Below are 16518 nucleotides of genomic sequence, written 5' to 3' on the forward strand. Positions count from 1 at the left end.
GCACCACATTGGCCTTCTTCCAGTCTTCGGGCACTACACCAGAGCACCAGGAGCTCTCGAAGACCCGTGCCAGGGACTGGGCTATGACACTCGCCAGCTCCTTGAGTACCCTGGGGTGCAGGTTGTATTCATGTTTTATATATTAGAACACAAATATTTTAAAAGTTAAATATTTTTCCTTCCCCTAATCTGCATGGGCCTTCACACCTGAGAAATTCCTCATTTTAATGCCAGTAGATTAATCTTACTGAAGAGGAAACAACAACACAACCTGAAATGAGGCCATAGAATATGCTCCTCACAAATACTAAGATTTAAAACAAATGTTAGATATAATGTTTTCTTTGCAGGTGTTCTCAGACAATACCAGTTCAATGAATCTCCATAACCTCAGTCCATTGACAACAATTCCACTCTCCTCATTTCCTGTCAGGATTTGTTATTACAGACCTTGAGCCCAGACAGTATCAGCGGCAGGACTTCACAATGTTACTAACCCTGCACAGGTGCAACCTAATGCAATTGTGGAGTCTTGGGCTGCCTTTTTTGCAGCCGATATGGGAAATACATTGATCTGCTTTTTGACTTAAAGATGTAAGCTCGACTCCACTAGGTATTAGATGTGCCTAAATTCAAATTCATGTTCATAAAAACATTTCATTACAATGACACTTTATTTTTTAAAACTGCTTATTTAAACTTACTGGTGGTTTGCGCTTTGACTTCTCTTTCTCTCTGCTCCCTTTTTTGTTGTTTGTGAAATAATGCAAGGTACCATACTCCATCAAAGCAGCAAACACAAAAATGAAGCAAACTGAAACAAAGAGGTCCATTGCTGTCACATATGAAACCTTGGGGAGTGACTTCCTAGCAATAGTACTTAGCGTAGTCATAGTTAATACTGTGGTAATGCCTGTTCAAAAAGAAAGAGAAGTTATGTTTCAACAAGTGATTGTATAGATTGATTTATTTGCTGAGGATTTAAACTTCTCTTAAATACCAAACTTAATCAGTATTCACCATAATATGCCTCAGTCTTAAAATCTGGCCTGGGCAAACTGACCCTTCCACTCACACAAAGCCATCCATTTCTGTATGTGTTCACATGACAACACAGACTTATGCCAGCATAAAAGTCTTTCCTCATAGATTTAATTGTTGGGTTGGTGGCCTGTAGAGTCAGCTAAAACTAATTCACTCTGATGTCAGCAAATATCAACTAACTCTACATTTCCATTAAAATATCCCCTGTTTTCCATACACATTACAGAAATAAATGCAAAGAGACCTGTACATTTTTCCTACTTTATACACCATAATACCTTTATAAAACTGACTTGTTTATTACTTGGACCTACACAGATATTCAAAAGTAAATACTTAGGGAAAATTTCATTACTTAATGAATTTTTAAAGCAAGATGTTTTCAAAAACACAGCAAAGAGTAACTGACGGGTATTTACTTGCTTATGATATACAGGAAGTCATTCTCAATGATCTACTGGATCTCATACTCTAAAAAATTATTAAACTTTTCAGACCATGTTCTAATTAATAGAGAAGGCATTCAATCTAGGACTCAGTGCATCGCCTTTGATGTACAAGCTAATCACTCAAAAGAGCTGACTTCTGTAGCTACAAATTTATACTATGTAACAAATCATGCTTCAGTAATAGAGTACAACTTCTTATTATACTTGCTTCTTTATAAGGATTAATTCTGGGCTTCAAATATTATGTTTATACCACTCCAAATTCAGATCTGAACATCTCTGAACATTAAATTCTTATAGACTTTAAGGGTTTCTATTATTTATATATGTTATTTTATGGCATAAAGCATGTTGTGACAACATAAGGCTGAACTGTGGCTTTTAAGCCACAGCCCTGAGTAAGGCTGATGTGCATTCACCGTTTTCATATGTAACACTAGCGAGACTAGGGCAGATTTTTGAAAAAGGTACCTGGTTGGATTTTCTTACATATGCATATTCAGTTATGTGCAATATCTCACTAAGCACCTATCTGCATCTTTAGGTGCCCAATTACCTTTAAGAATCTGAACAAGGGGCTTTGGAGAGGCACAGACTCCACAAGTGTTCTTCCATACAGATGGGAAGTAGAACAGGTGGGAAGTCAACTCCATCCATTAACAAATGGCCTTTCTCAGTACATCAGCCACTCTGTATCAGCTAACAGGGAAGGAGAAAGCATCCTCACCACTCTCTTTTACAAAGTCCTGTTCTACTGAGGACAAGAGAGTCATAATGAATATCTCCTTTGTTTTTGTCACAAGAAGACAGGGATTGTTTTTGTGCATAGCTGTCCTATGGCTTTACAAGTTGAAAAGGGGCAAGGAAAAAGACATCTGACAATGTAGAAACCTCTTCTGCCATATTTACAGCTGCATTCTAGTTTGTATCCACATGAGGTAGAAAAAATAGATAAAGGTAATTTAGAAAGTCTAAATATCAAGAGGCATTTCAAATTATTTATTAGGCATATTGGCTATTTTTATATAAATTTTGTCAAAATTGTATAACAAGAGAACAAATTAATCACTTTCATTAATAAAAAACATTCAAATAATCTCAATGTGTTTTTCTTTGGTATAGTAAATGCTGTCAATTTATTTGTGCCCCTCCCCCTTTCAGCTTGTGAATTACAGTACGTATAACAACGTATATAAAATGTACAAGTGCTATGCTACTGACATAAAATGTTAATTTCTATAAGCCAGTTCCCTGGAAGAGAATAAAAATAACTTCAACATGTTGACAGGCTATCTTTGAAAACAGAACTTCTATTCACTTTTAGAAGGTGAAAGAAGGTATTCACTTTTAGATTCATAAGACATGTCTACACCACCTCAAGGCACAATCTGTAGCACTGGCATGAAGCAATCTCTATCCATTCACTCCCACTCCACATGGCCAAATGACAGAACAGAGGCAATGCTGAGGCAATGCTGATTAACACTCCTGAGCTGGCATGCAGTGGTGTGTGAATTAATGGATAAGATTTACTTACTAGAGCTGCTCCTGGGGTGAAACAGAGGCAATATAGACATGCCCATAGGCTCCTACCTACTCCCTGGCACGGAAAGGAGCATAACGTTATGGCTGTCATAGAGATGCAGCTTAATTCTGCTCTTACTTACACTCACGTTACATGGGCTTAATTTTCTCAATAACAAAAATTGGGGTGATTTTCCAAAGAAGAATGAGGACAGAAATTACTACAATGTGAATGGGTCTTTCCTTTCTGCACCTATAGTATACTGAGAAAAGAAAATGAGACCATAATACCAAGAAATAAATCAGAGAACAAATCACCCAGTGGCCTTCATTCAAGACAGACTCAGACAGACGTCCTGTCAAAACTGGGATTGAATCTTCCTTCATTAATTTGTCCTTGTGTTCCAAGACACTCATTGGAGCCTAAACATAGTCATGCTGTCATTTCTGCAATAACCCCTCTATAAAATACCTAGGGAAAACTCTTTTATTTGCTTAACTTCAGATGTGCAGAGTTTGGATTAGGATGGTCTCAGGACTTCCCAGTTCCTCCTGTGCTGCCAGATGTCCAAATGTACAAGGGAACAGGATTAACCAATAAACATGCTTTTAACCAGTAATGTTTATCAATTAACTTTTTCTTTTAAGATTTCTGTACATGGGGAATAAAGGAACCTATCAGGCTGGAAATAAATACATACCCAATGATGTCCTTGCAGGTACTGCATCTTTATTAATCCAAAATGACACCCAAGAAAGAACTACTGTGAGTATGCAAGGAATGTATGTTTGAATAGTAAAATATCCCATACGTCGGCTCAAATCAAAGAAGATTCTCATGATAATATATTCTCCTATGAGGGAAAATAAAAGCCCATTGTAATCCTAATTGGATACTGCAAGTTCTTTTCAGTTGCATCTGTATTTGATGTTGTTGTTTTAAACTGATACCTTACCAGACAGAGTATGGGAAATTTCAGTTGTATTTCTTAGCCCTACAAATGCAAACTGGTACAGTCTCCAGTATTTGGGATCTGCTACTTCAACAGAGGTTTTTTTCCATTTGTATTCAATTTCATTTCTGGGATACCCATCTAGAATAAAATATAGCAAATCAGGCATTCAGTTACAGTATGCAGCAAAAAAGTCTTGTTACTTGTGATATCTGAAGTATATGTATAAACTGAATAACTGGGTCAGACAAGAATTGTTACATAAGACTTAAGGATTCCTCATATAGGTTAACTTCAAAATGTCTGTTGACAATTTTAAGCATGACTAAATGTATTACCAGGCAAAACTATACAGATACAGAACTTTGAAGGCAAACATACGACTTAAGGAAAAACTGTAATACCTATTCTTGAACATAAACCAAACCAAACCAAACCAAACCACCTTTTATTTGGAATGACTTGTCAGAGATGTGAAGGTTAATGCAATATAATACATTGGCACAATTGAAAAGGAATAATTTAACTTCAAAGTGGTAGACACTTTATTTCTTAATTTGTCTAACAAGACATGTACTTTTCCTTTCCATTCTTAGACAGAGCATTTATGGCCAGATTCACTCTGTGATTCTTCAGCTTTAGGCTTGTGTAATCCTTTTAATTTCAATGAAGCTCCTCCCATTTCATAGTGGGATGAATGCAGCACTGAAACTTGCACAGCTGCACAAAGACAACTCCATTTTTAAAAGGCTGGTTTGAAAACATGCTTAGAGGTATGCAAGAATCAAAAGTGGCAGTACTAATTTAAGAAGATTCACTAGTGTTTGATTTCACCCCCTATTAAGTTGTACATTTGGGAATAAATTGCTTAGATGTTTTCTCTCTTTGGGAACAAATTAATTTTGTATGCTTATTATAGTGTATATTAAAGGGACTAATTTTGCAAGTAACTAATTCTTATTCATACAACTAGTTTTAAAGGCAGAGAGACTAGCTGTGACAAGTAAATATTTAAATCATAAATGTTAAGGCTATGAGCAGAATAATATTGTTTTATAATGTTAAATATACTATATGCAATCAGTTAAAAGTTGATACATCTTGTAGAAATATAAATTCATATTCACACATATGTACCTGTGTGAATATATATACACATCTATTCTGTCACCCATTCTGTCCTCTGATCTAGAGCCTCTTAATCTATGGACAGACTTGCATTAACTTCAGTGAAGTATGCAGCAGGCTTCTAATCAATATGATTACCTCTAACCTTTTAAAGTTACAGCAAAACACATTGCATGTAGCATCATTCATGTATCTTTCATTTTATTTCAGTCAAAATAAGAGTAGACAAACTATAAACAATTCACTTTTTAAATTCTATATAAAAATTTAAATTGCAATTGTTTTCTATTTTGCAGTCTACTTATCGTGCCTGCATTTAAAATCAAATGGAAGAAAGTAACAAAATATTTTACCACCTACAGCTTGAAAACTCCAGTGGGCAGGAATGTTCATCCATAGGAAAGTTATGAAGCTGAAGATAACATTCAGCATTAATTGTCAACCTAATTAGAAAAGAAAGTTTTATGAGTCAGGTTAATTTTGTCTCAAGCATCCTAACACTTAGGGGCAGATACTAAAGAGTTAATGTTGGCCAACTAATGTATGTTAGAAATAGGCATTTATGTGCTGGTATACAAAAGCATTCAGTATACTTTCCTTTCCCAAAAAAAGGCAACTGTTACCAAATACTGTTGGAAGACGTGTGTATCCAGTTATCTTAATATGTATAATGCTACCTGCAAGCATTTGAAGCATACTGTTTTGACTCTTGAGTCCTTTCATGTCTTCTCTGGTAAAAGCAGATTAAAACAGAATGAGGAGACATAGGTGACTGGTACCTCCTGAGTCGGGGGAGAACTTGCCCCCACAGCAGCCAGTGAGTGACTGGGGGGGTCCCCCACAGCCAATTGCACTGACTGGGAGGGGGGGTTCCCCCTATGGCCGATCATGCTGACCCAGAAGTGCACTTCTGAGCACACTGCTGGCACTTCTGGGTTGGTGCGATTGGCTGTGGGGGGACCGCAGGGATTGTCTCTCCTGGTGTCCTCACTCCCCGGCCAGCACTTTTGAGGGGACACCAGCACTATCACATGCCCCTTGCTGCCCATCACCTAAGCAAGCAGGGAACACTGGCTGTCAGGGAGTGCACCAGCTCTCTCAGGGGGTGCATGTGCACACCCATGCATTCCCTATGCATCACCACTGTGAAGAGATATCACTACAGCAAGCAAGGGGAGGAAAGTATTACCAAGGAGCATGGCTTAGCCCAGCCAAGAAGTGCTCTCACTCTCCATTAGCAGAGGTGGAGGAGGAACTTTTCTTCCTTCACTGCACCCCCACGTATTAGCTCCTGAAAACTTGAGGCAGCTATTAACTGTCAGCAGCTTTATTAATGAGGGTGTGCAAGAATTTAAATGTTTACTATTTGTGTACAAGAGACTGCCTGATAACTTGCTAATAAATGGCTTGCCTTACATTTGAATGAGACACAACAATTCCAAATACCAATGCAACACAAATCTTTTATTAGCAAGTATTGCTTTAGCAAGGTATGCCTTGGAGGAAATGGATACTCAGGAGTGAATTCAGCAGACCTGACTCCCACAGATCAATAGTGGTTGGGATGAGTGTCACAGGGTCAGTCTGAGGATCTGATCCAGCATGAGGTCAGTCCGTGGGTGCAATTTGGTGTAATTGATCCCTGCGTACTAGACCCATCCATGGAGGTAGATCCAGCCGCTGCAGTCCAGCATGCAAGACCAAATCATCTGGCCCATGTGACTCTCCAGAGGACCAGAAATTTGGCAACAGGGGACCTGCAATTAACATTACCACCGCCCTCCTGCCACCAAATTTCTGGACCTATAGGGAGACTCACTCTCCAAATAACACAGCTTCACAGGCCTGAGCTTGAACACTAGTGCCATATAATGAACTAGGAGTACTAATGTAAGTGGTAGGATTGGATTTTTAAAGAAAGAACAGATATGAGTAAAATTGTTAAAAACATGCAACTGATTCAGCAGCCTGAAAATCATTTTCATGAGAGATTCAGGTCTTAATACAACTTAGGCTGCTGGATCACTTAGATCCTTTATAAAATGTTATGCCACCCTCATTGAGAACCTTTTCAAAGACACACAGGAACTATCCAGCTCAAACTAACTTTCAATAGAAACTAGTGAAGTGTTATGTGCACATTTAGAAATTTCCCCACCATGGTAGCATGGTGAAAACAAGTAAAAAACCAACTAAAACCAATGTCTGAGAGTAATGCAGTGCTTAAATATCCCCATGAAAGAGATTACTTTGCACATGGTAATGTGCAGAAAAGGTCTATGAAGTAAGCAATTACTTTCTGTACACTCTTTTTTGGGACTTTTCTGGAGATCTGTTCTGAACAACTGAAAGAAACAGACAGGCATTAGATGCCAGCGGGAAATGCTGTAGGGGTAAAATGCCCTGTATTTCAAATGGAAAATTTTGCATCCAAAAACTTGATTTTTTTGTTGTAGTTAAAAATAATAAAATGTATTTTCCCTGCCCTCTATACTGTGACTTTCTTTCTTTGGATAATTAGCTTACAAAAAATTACTTTAATGAAAAAGAATCCAAATTAAACAAAGAATAAGAAACATGAGAGCAGGTAAAATAAGAAACATCAGCCTGTAAACAAAGTCAGTGTGAAGAATGGCTAATCCTATCTGTTAAGAGCCAATGGGAAAGGCCATCTGGGGGTGCTGGGAAGCCTAACAGCTTGGAACATTGTTATATTCTGGTTTTGCTCCTTCAGTCACTGTTGCATAAATTCTGCTTTTTTCCATGTGCTTCCACCTTGGGCTAAACTCTTTCCCCCATAAATATGAATTGTATTGACAGTGCTGGGTATACAGTCAATATTTTCCTGTTTTACTGCTGGTTCATTACACTTTTCATGCTATACATTAACACTACCTAACAGTCTGGGAGAGCTCATATGAGTGGTCTCCCCTAGTTCATGTAAAACAAAATTGACAAGAAATGGCAACAGACACCCTGAGACTTAATTGAGCAGGGGGCTTTGAGCCATTAACAGAGATGGGCAAAGTATTATGTTATCACTGAATAAACACCATTTTAAACATTAGCAATTGAGAAGAAAACTCTGTATTGTAAATTTAATTAAAAACAACCAAAAACAACTACTGAGAGTTCTAGAAGCATGCTTTAAAGACTTCTTAAGAAAAGTACACTGAACTATGTTCTTCTTAATAATTTTAGTTCCTTATTTTTCCAAAGTATTATTGCATAAGATATCCTACATTTGCAAATAAATATTAGTCCCAAGGCATGCCGAGCCCAAACACGGCAAAAACAGAGTCAGTTGTAAAACATGATTTTTATTGTTTTTAAATCCAGCGATTTTATCAAAAGTACCCAAGCTGTATATTTTTTTCCTAACAAGCTGTATGGGATAATACTGTGAACTTGGAAGGGATCTGAACTGTGAGAATTTACTGTTCAGTACGGTATTTATAGACTTGGCAGGATTTGATTTTCATTGATAAACATCAATAAACACCAATTTCACCTCACACTCACAGACCGATGGAAATCTTTTTATAACAGGGAACCCTTACCCCATTACTGGGCAGTGAAGAAAGAGAGATGGAGGGACAGAGGGCAGAGAGGTTAAAGAGAAAAAAAATGGGTGGCTTAATGATTCATCAAGTAAGCAATTAACTATTGGTTCGCAGGTGCAGAAGTGGGCTGGATGGAGATAACAGGCTACTTACTTAAATAAACCCCCACCCAAAGCTCACAGCAGAGGAGAGGACTTGACTTGACTTGACAATCCAGTTTGGTGGCATGAAGGTCCTCCCTGGGTCCACTAATTTGTGTGGGAGCTGGCCCTCACCACCTCCCCATGTTCCCAGAGCTCTGGGAGTGCCCCTTCCCTCCTCTTCTGGTCCCTGCTTGTTTAATCAAAGTACTTACGACTTCTAATGTTTTATCTGAGTGCTTTGTTTCAGTGTACTTAATTTTGTGGAAAATAGCTACAAGACAAATGTAAGAGTTCAGTTTTGTTCAGTAAGTCTGCTGTGTAGCATACAGTTGGATTCGTGACACTTCAAAAGCGGAACACAGCTATCCTACCTGTTTCATAAATTACATTAAATAACCTTATTTATCTTTACTTACTTCCTGTACCTTAAAAACGTATTTGCCACTTGTTCAGATTTAGTTTCTCTGCTTTTCTATTTGGTAGTACATTACAGCAGTATGTATTTAATGTTCTGCTTCACTAAGTTGCAATGTTTTTCTTCTACACCTTTGTTTCTAACTTTTGTAACTCAGAAACAAAAAGACCTGGAAATTATTGTGGACTATAAAACTATCCCTGCCTGGGCACAACATTTTACTTTGTAGTAGTCTTTCATTTATGCCTGACACTTGTTTTTTTAAAGAAGTAAAATTACTAGTTTAATAGATTGAAGAATATAATAGTGAAAATATTAGGAAAGAGCTATATTTTTTATATCCATGCACATACCTCAGAGTATATAATATTCGCCCATCATTCCAGATTCGAAGCAAACGGTTTGGAGTTGTGATCCAATGAGCATCAGATTTTCTTGAGTTCCGGAAGAATGTATCTGGAATCCATATTTTTCCAACCATATTGCTATTAAGCATAAGTACTTTCATTGAACTGTTAAATTTTAGACGACTGTCATACCAAGTTTGGGCAAAAATTATATCTATAGTGTATTCCTAAAAAGAAAGAAACAATCATATCTATAGAGATTGCCCAAGCCTATATTCCAAGTATTTTTCAGTAACAGCTTAATCAGCTCCTCCATTTTGCTACATACTCCTGAGTGGGACACCACAGCCAAACAGTTGGCTTAACTCTGTGGAGGAAGCTTGCAGTGATCATGAGCCCTACAACAGCTCCTGCACCACCCTTCTCTGCCTTGGACATAACTGGAGAAGATGAGGAACAGGAGATACGAATAAAGCATCCCTGCATCTCTAAAAACCCAACTGGCTGAGAAAGCTCCTGAGGCCAGAGGCTTCTAGACATAAGAAAGCACTCTGAAGACTCACAACATAGACATAGTTGATTTTTGACTTCACAGCCGAGGCACACTGTCATACATGGCATCAATCTTCAATCTATAAATTGTAAATTTGCAGCTAATTGTTAATGCACCAAATATTAAAGAAAATGCTGTGAGTTTGTCTGAGAAATACAAATTAGCAGCATATTCAGTGTGACTACTCACCTACCAGGAAAGCAATTCTCACCATTTCTGAAGCACTCAGATACAAAAAAATAAGGAGATACGGGACTACCTTAATTCCCTGAGTGGCCTGCTCATATCACTCTCACATGCAGGTGAAGAAATCTGTGCAAGTAGAGAATTCCCTATCCATTTTCCCTCACCTGCATGCTTGTAGAGTTGAGGTGGTATAGGGGTAGCTTTAGCAGTGGGCAAAATGGGACGTATTTGTTTTGGATTCAGATTTGGCCTGAACTGGGGACAGTGATTTGATTCGTTGATTCAGATCACTGTCCCTATTCAATTCAGCCGAATCCGAGTCTGAAGATTCAATGCGGATTCAGAGAATCAGCAATTCAGCCACAGACACAGCTTTAAATGTTTTTTTCTACATACCTTGGGGAACCAGGTGTGGCTCGTGAATACTGCAATATTGGGGCAGATGAAGCATCCTGCATGAGCATGGGGGGCCCCCCACGTGTTTGGCGGTGAACCCAGAAATGGACTGGAAGTACTTCCAGTCTACTTCCAGGTCCACTACCAAGCATGCCGAGGGGCCCCACCACCCCCTGCCCAGCTGGACAATTGCCTGCAGGGTGACACTGGGTGCCCCCCCAGACCCAGGAGGCATGGGAGGGGGCCCAGCGCACTCCCTAGCAGACCCAGAAGTGGATTGGAAGTGCTTCTTGTCCACTTCCGGGTCTGCTGCCGAGTACGCTGGGGACCCCCTTGCCCCATGCTCCTGTGGGACACTTCATCCACCCCGCCATCTCAGCATTCACGAGCCACCTGGTACCTTGAGCTATGTAGAAAAAACATTTAAAACTGTGTCTATGTCCGAATCGTTGGATCTTTCTGAATCTCTCCAAATCGATTCACAGGGTTCTGATTCAATTTGGAGATATTAAAGGGGCTCCTGATTCAATTTGGGTTTGGAGTTTTGGCCACTAAAATCAGGCTAAATCAACTCAGTGACCAAAGCTTCACATAGCCCTAGTAGCATATCACTTCATCTCTGAAGCAAGGGAAGGATTTATTACTTTGTATCACTCTTCCTTTTTGCCGTCTGCTCCTGGTGAGGTGTAGCTTTGTATAGCATCTGACATGAGATAAGCCAGTCATTTCCACAGTTTTGTCAACAGCTGGAAACACTTTAAATACCATTACAATTTGAAAAGTATTCCAGCTCTGAAAAGTGACTCTGCCAATATGCATTGTGGGCTTCTACATATTGTCCACTCTACAAACTCACCTGATGTATATGACTCTAAGGCCCATCTGTCCTGGAGACTGCAGACTAGTATGGAGATACTGAGTGAGCTTAAAACAGACTAGCTTCTATATAGGAAGCAACTCAACTGCCATACCATTGAACTCAGCATAGCTTATTTACCTTGTGCTGCTGTAACTAAGGTACTCATTGGACCCAGTTTAACTTGCTTTATGGTATTTTGGTAGGATCTTCACTGTACCATGCAGTCTGCAATTAAGATATAACAGAAGCATGCCTATACTGTCCCAGGATCGTTATGGGACACACTACATGCCTCCCTTGCTGTTTGAGTGCACCTCTCAGAACTAATATAAGCTACTTTGTTGGCATGTCATCTTAGCACCACTAAGCTCACTTTCTTACCACAGTTTATAGTGCTTCATTGGGTATGGGTCAAAGACAGCCATGTTAAATCAGTTTGGGTAGGTAGAAAGCATAGAATGGGCATGCTTCACTTTGGCTTTTTCTAGTGCAGGCCTGAAGCAGCGTAGACAGGCTCTAAGAATCTAGTTTCTTTTCTCTGCGGCCATTATCCCCAACAATGGAAGTTCTGCATGCCAAATCAGATCTTCAGTTATACTGAGGAACGTCATCATCTTTAATACTGCCTTCAAGACACCTGTGGAAACCCAGGGTTTGATTATCCATTACCATGTACTTTCTCCCATTCTCCTCAGTGCTTCAAAATAAGAATGGTAGCATTTGACACCCTCTTTGCAGTACTTTGAATAACTACATAAGGCACAGTGGGTTCAATGGGTCGCAAAAGATTACCTGAAGCTGAACAAAGAGATGGAACGCAGTTTTCCTTTCTAAAACTGTATTGCTATTGCAACACTTACAAAAGTAAAAAGTAGTCAGTTCATGAAGCCAACAGTTAGTTGTGACTGAATACACAAAAAGGGCAAATCACAACCTTCTTCCCACAAAGTCATGTAGAAAGAAGGTCTTCTATCTGTGGCTCTTCTCCTTCCCTTGCCACTTCCACAGGATTCTTATTTTTCCTTAAGGTCATGGTGAGCCTTTTTATTGTTGAGAACAATGCATACATCCTCAAGATACATTATCGTCTCATGGGACTCTTTTGGTTCAAATGGAAACAGACTTTCCAGAAGTTCTTGGGTGCAGAACTGTGAAAGGGAGGCGTAAGCTTAGAAGGAGTTGAAAGAAAGGACACCACAAAATAACTGATCCATGGCACTGGCCTGTAATCTGCACAAATACTAATGCATTCATGAATTCCACAAGGAGAAACTCTCTGGCTTGTTAGAATGCCCATATTCTCAAGGGACTGGCATTTAACTACAAGCAAAAGAATCCTGGATTCCTAAGCTTTTCTGAGTATAGGAATCATCACACCTGAATAAGAGTTCTCCAGTATCTTGTCTCCCACTTAAGTGAATGAAAGCCAGACTTTGTGTAGACAAGTATTTAGCCAGTATAACAATAATTTGATTTACAAAATGTTCTTTTACCACAATGCATCTCTCTCGATGATCATTTTATTTCTCTCATTTTGGTACAAAATGTTGCACTTAACAATTCTATTACTTCTTTAATTGCTCTTTTATATAACTTCTTGTCTTGCAGTGCTACTGAGTTAATATACAAATTGGTTTACTGCTTTCCCTTTCAAATGAAACAAAATGATAAAATAAACATGCAGACTAAAAAGGACTTTAATCTATTGACACATTAGTCACAGCTATAACAAAATTCATGCTCATTCATATTTAGCTTCAAATTATACCCTAGGTTCAATGACCATGAAACATGTTAGTGCATATTTGGCATTTGATTAGAATTACTGACCTTTTTAGAACCCTGCTTTTCCACTGTTTGTACAAAGAGCCTGCCTAACTATTTTCAGTGCATTTTATTTTTCTCCATTTCTTTTCAGTTACTAAATACCATAAGAAATTCAAAATGGGGAAAATATGGAAAATAATGATGAACAACAACAAAGGGAGCCAAACTCCAGGCTCTTTGCACTTAGAGGAGTAATCTGAATGAAAGTCAGTAAATTATAAGGGGAGCTTATTTCAATAAATACAAAGCCAGTCACTATATGCTACTTGATCAGAATTCCCAGAATTCATTGCATGTCCATCTGGTAAGTGAAGAAGAATACATACAGTCAGCATTCAAACTCAGTCAGACACGATGCATTTTTCCAACACGATTTTTTGTCAAAAGCTATAACAAAAGGAAGCAGACCTTACTCTGTGAAGTTAATACTGAACATAAATGTAGTCCTACAAAGGTCACTGCAGAGACTGTAAACCAACAATTGCCTATAGAACAAAATAGATTCAGAGGTAAGAACAGCCATCATGATTGAAATCAAGTTGCCTTTTAGCATGCTGAGAGGGAACAATGACACCAATGGGCAAGTAAAATCAAACAAACAAAAACTAAATGTATCTAAATGATTCTCTTGTAGCCAAAGAATTGATCCATGTGGGTACTGATGATTGGAGATCCGGATTTTCTGTTTCCCACGGGAAAATGGAGAAAACCACGGATTCCCTGTTTTTAAGCGGAGAAAACGCAGATTTCCTTTTTAGCAGAGAAATCCACAGATTCTCCGCTTTTAGAAAGAGCTCTTTCAGGCTGGCACTGTTCCAGCCTGCTAGAGCTGACTGCAAAAAGAGCAGGAAACTCCCAGCCCTGGCCGGAGGGGGAAGGGGAGGGCGGGGCCTGAGCCTCTGAGGCAGCCAAGGCTGGGCTCAGGCTCACACTTGCCCTTCGCCCCTGGAGCAGGGAGATAAGTGGGGCTTGGGGCAGGGCTGGGGAAGATGGTTGGGGGCTGAGGGAGTGGCAGGTGCTGCCAGCCCCAGGCAGCACACCACAGCTGGGAGCAGGGCCAGGGGTGAGGGCAGGGGTGCCCCTCTGTGGGGGCCTTTGCAGGCAAGAAATGCAGGGCGCACTGTGGTGGTGCCTGCCATGTGTGGGCCACATGCATGCTGCCCAGCTGCCTGCCCAGGGGAGGGGGAGAGGGAGGCCGGTGTTGGTGTCACTGGGCATAACCCTGGGTAACTCAGAGGGATGGAAGACCACGAGTGTCGAGGAAGTCCTTCTGCTCCAGGCTCAGACGAGCCAAAGCCCCCCCTTTGCCCAACCTTTGTAACCCTTTCTTTGGCGCCTGCAATCTCCTGTCCTTCTGGAAAGCAGGCGAGCTAAAACTGTTATCTGTGGAATGCAAGGGCACCGCTCAGAGAGAGAGGGGAGGAGGGAAAGGGGAGAAAGAGGGGGGCCAGCTGCTGGAAACTCATTGACAGTGAAACTGACCGGGGTATAAAGATCTCGCTGTTGCAGGGTTAGGTGGGCAGGATTTGAGACTATACAGTCTCCCTGTGTCTTTTACTTGAGCTCAAATAAACTTTGTCTGCTTCTCCCCCAGTGTGTTTATTTGGCACGACGCACACCGGGCAACGAACCCAATTGTTGCCTCCCTCGGGCACCTTGTGCCCGCAACACCGGCATGGAACTGGAGCACAATTTCATGGCCAGTTCTGCAGGTACAGTGAGGAATAGGGGTGTAGGGGGAGCGGGGGCTTGGGCTCACACATGGCACTGCCACTTATCTGGAGGCCTGTGATGGCTGTGATAACTGCTGCATACAAAACCTCCTGATTCTGCTGTGGAGCTGTGCCTGGAGCTGTGCAGCCACTGGCAGTGGCACGGCACAGCGCGGGGGTGGCTGGGCAGTACGCAGCCACTCCTATCCCCACCACTACCCCATGCCGCACCACTGCCACCGGCCACAGAGCTCCAGGCATGGCTCCACAGCAGCAGAAGGAGGTTTTGTATGCAGCAGCAGTCACTGCTGGCACAGACGGCCCCACAGGTAAGTGGCAGCAGCTGCCCATGCCAGTGGTGACTGCTGCTGTGTACAAAATCTCCTGCTGCCGCCGCAGATCCATGCTCAGAGCTGTATGGCTGGCAGCAGCAGCACAGCACAGGGTGCTGGTGGGGATGGCTGAGTGCTGCCCAACCACCACCATGCTACTGCTGCCACCTGGTGGCCGGCCACACAGCTCCAGGCACAGCTCTGTGGTGGCAGTGGGGGGGCTTTGTAGGCAGCAGCCATCACTGCATTCACAGGCCTCCAGGTAAGCAGCAGTACTGTGTGCTCCAGCCACATGCCTCCCTCTACCCCTCTGCTGCCCGCACATGGCAGGCACCACCCCACCACACCCCACATCACTTGCCCACAAAGCCCCCGAAGAGGGACACCCCTGCCCTCACCCCATGACCCTGCTTCCAGCTCTGGTGTGCTGCCTGGGGCTGTAAGCATCCCTCATTCCCTCAGCCCCTAACCTTCTTCACCAGCCCTACCCCACATCCCCCAAGCCCCACTTACCTCTAGGTTCCAGGGGTGAAGGGCATGGCTCCGTGATGGCAGCACTTGCCCTCAAAGCCCCCGCACCCTGCATGTGGCTGCCACCACCCCACACCGCTGCGGAGCTGTGCAGCCAGTTGCATGGCATGACACTGCATGCAAGCCCCCCATTTCACCCCCATCTAGATGGCACATATGTGGCCCACACACAGTGGATGCCACTGCACTGCTGCTGCCCCACCCTGCACCACTTGCCCATAAAGCCATGCAGGTAGCCATGGAATGGTAGCACAGGGTTCAGTGGCAGAGTTGCAGTGGTGGCCTCTGTGTGCGAACCTCCTGTCAGGCTGGCTGGCATGTGTGTGGCCCACAGAGTGGCACCCCTGCCCTCACCCCTTGGGCCCTGCTCTTGGGAGTGGGCACAGGGTCACACTCCCCGCCTTCATGATCTACCCCCCAGCACCTTCCCTTTCCCCTGCCCTTTCCCCCCCACTCACACTTACCTGATGGGGTGGGTGCCAGTGTCTGTGTCTGCATGTCTGTGAGTCTGAGGGGCTCTTGCAAGGGGCATCAGGAGGGCTGCTGAGACTGTGGG

General features: G+C 41.8%; 1 protein-coding gene across 1 annotated transcript in view; it reads right to left on the reverse strand.

The window, feature by feature from the left end:
• The window catches only part of GABRG1 (gamma-aminobutyric acid type A receptor gamma1 subunit), a 100163-nt gene that overhangs the window by 12488 nt on the left and 71157 nt on the right, over window positions 1-16518 (reverse strand). The window contains exons 4-8 of the mRNA XM_019553326.1: window positions 9573-9793; window positions 5459-5541; window positions 3974-4111; window positions 3719-3871; window positions 705-913 (exon numbers count right to left, since the gene is read on the reverse strand). Of these exons, the coding sequence (XP_019408871.1) occupies window positions 705-913; window positions 3719-3871; window positions 3974-4111; window positions 5459-5541; window positions 9573-9793 (804 nt within the window). The remainder of the gene's footprint in view (window positions 1-704; window positions 914-3718; window positions 3872-3973; window positions 4112-5458; window positions 5542-9572; window positions 9794-16518) is intronic.

The sequence above is a fragment of the Crocodylus porosus genome, unplaced genomic scaffold (assembly GCF_001723895.1).
Source record: "Crocodylus porosus isolate Cpor-Errol unplaced genomic scaffold, CroPor_comp1, whole genome shotgun sequence".
Taxonomy (NCBI): domain Eukaryota; kingdom Metazoa; phylum Chordata; order Crocodylia; family Crocodylidae; genus Crocodylus; species Crocodylus porosus.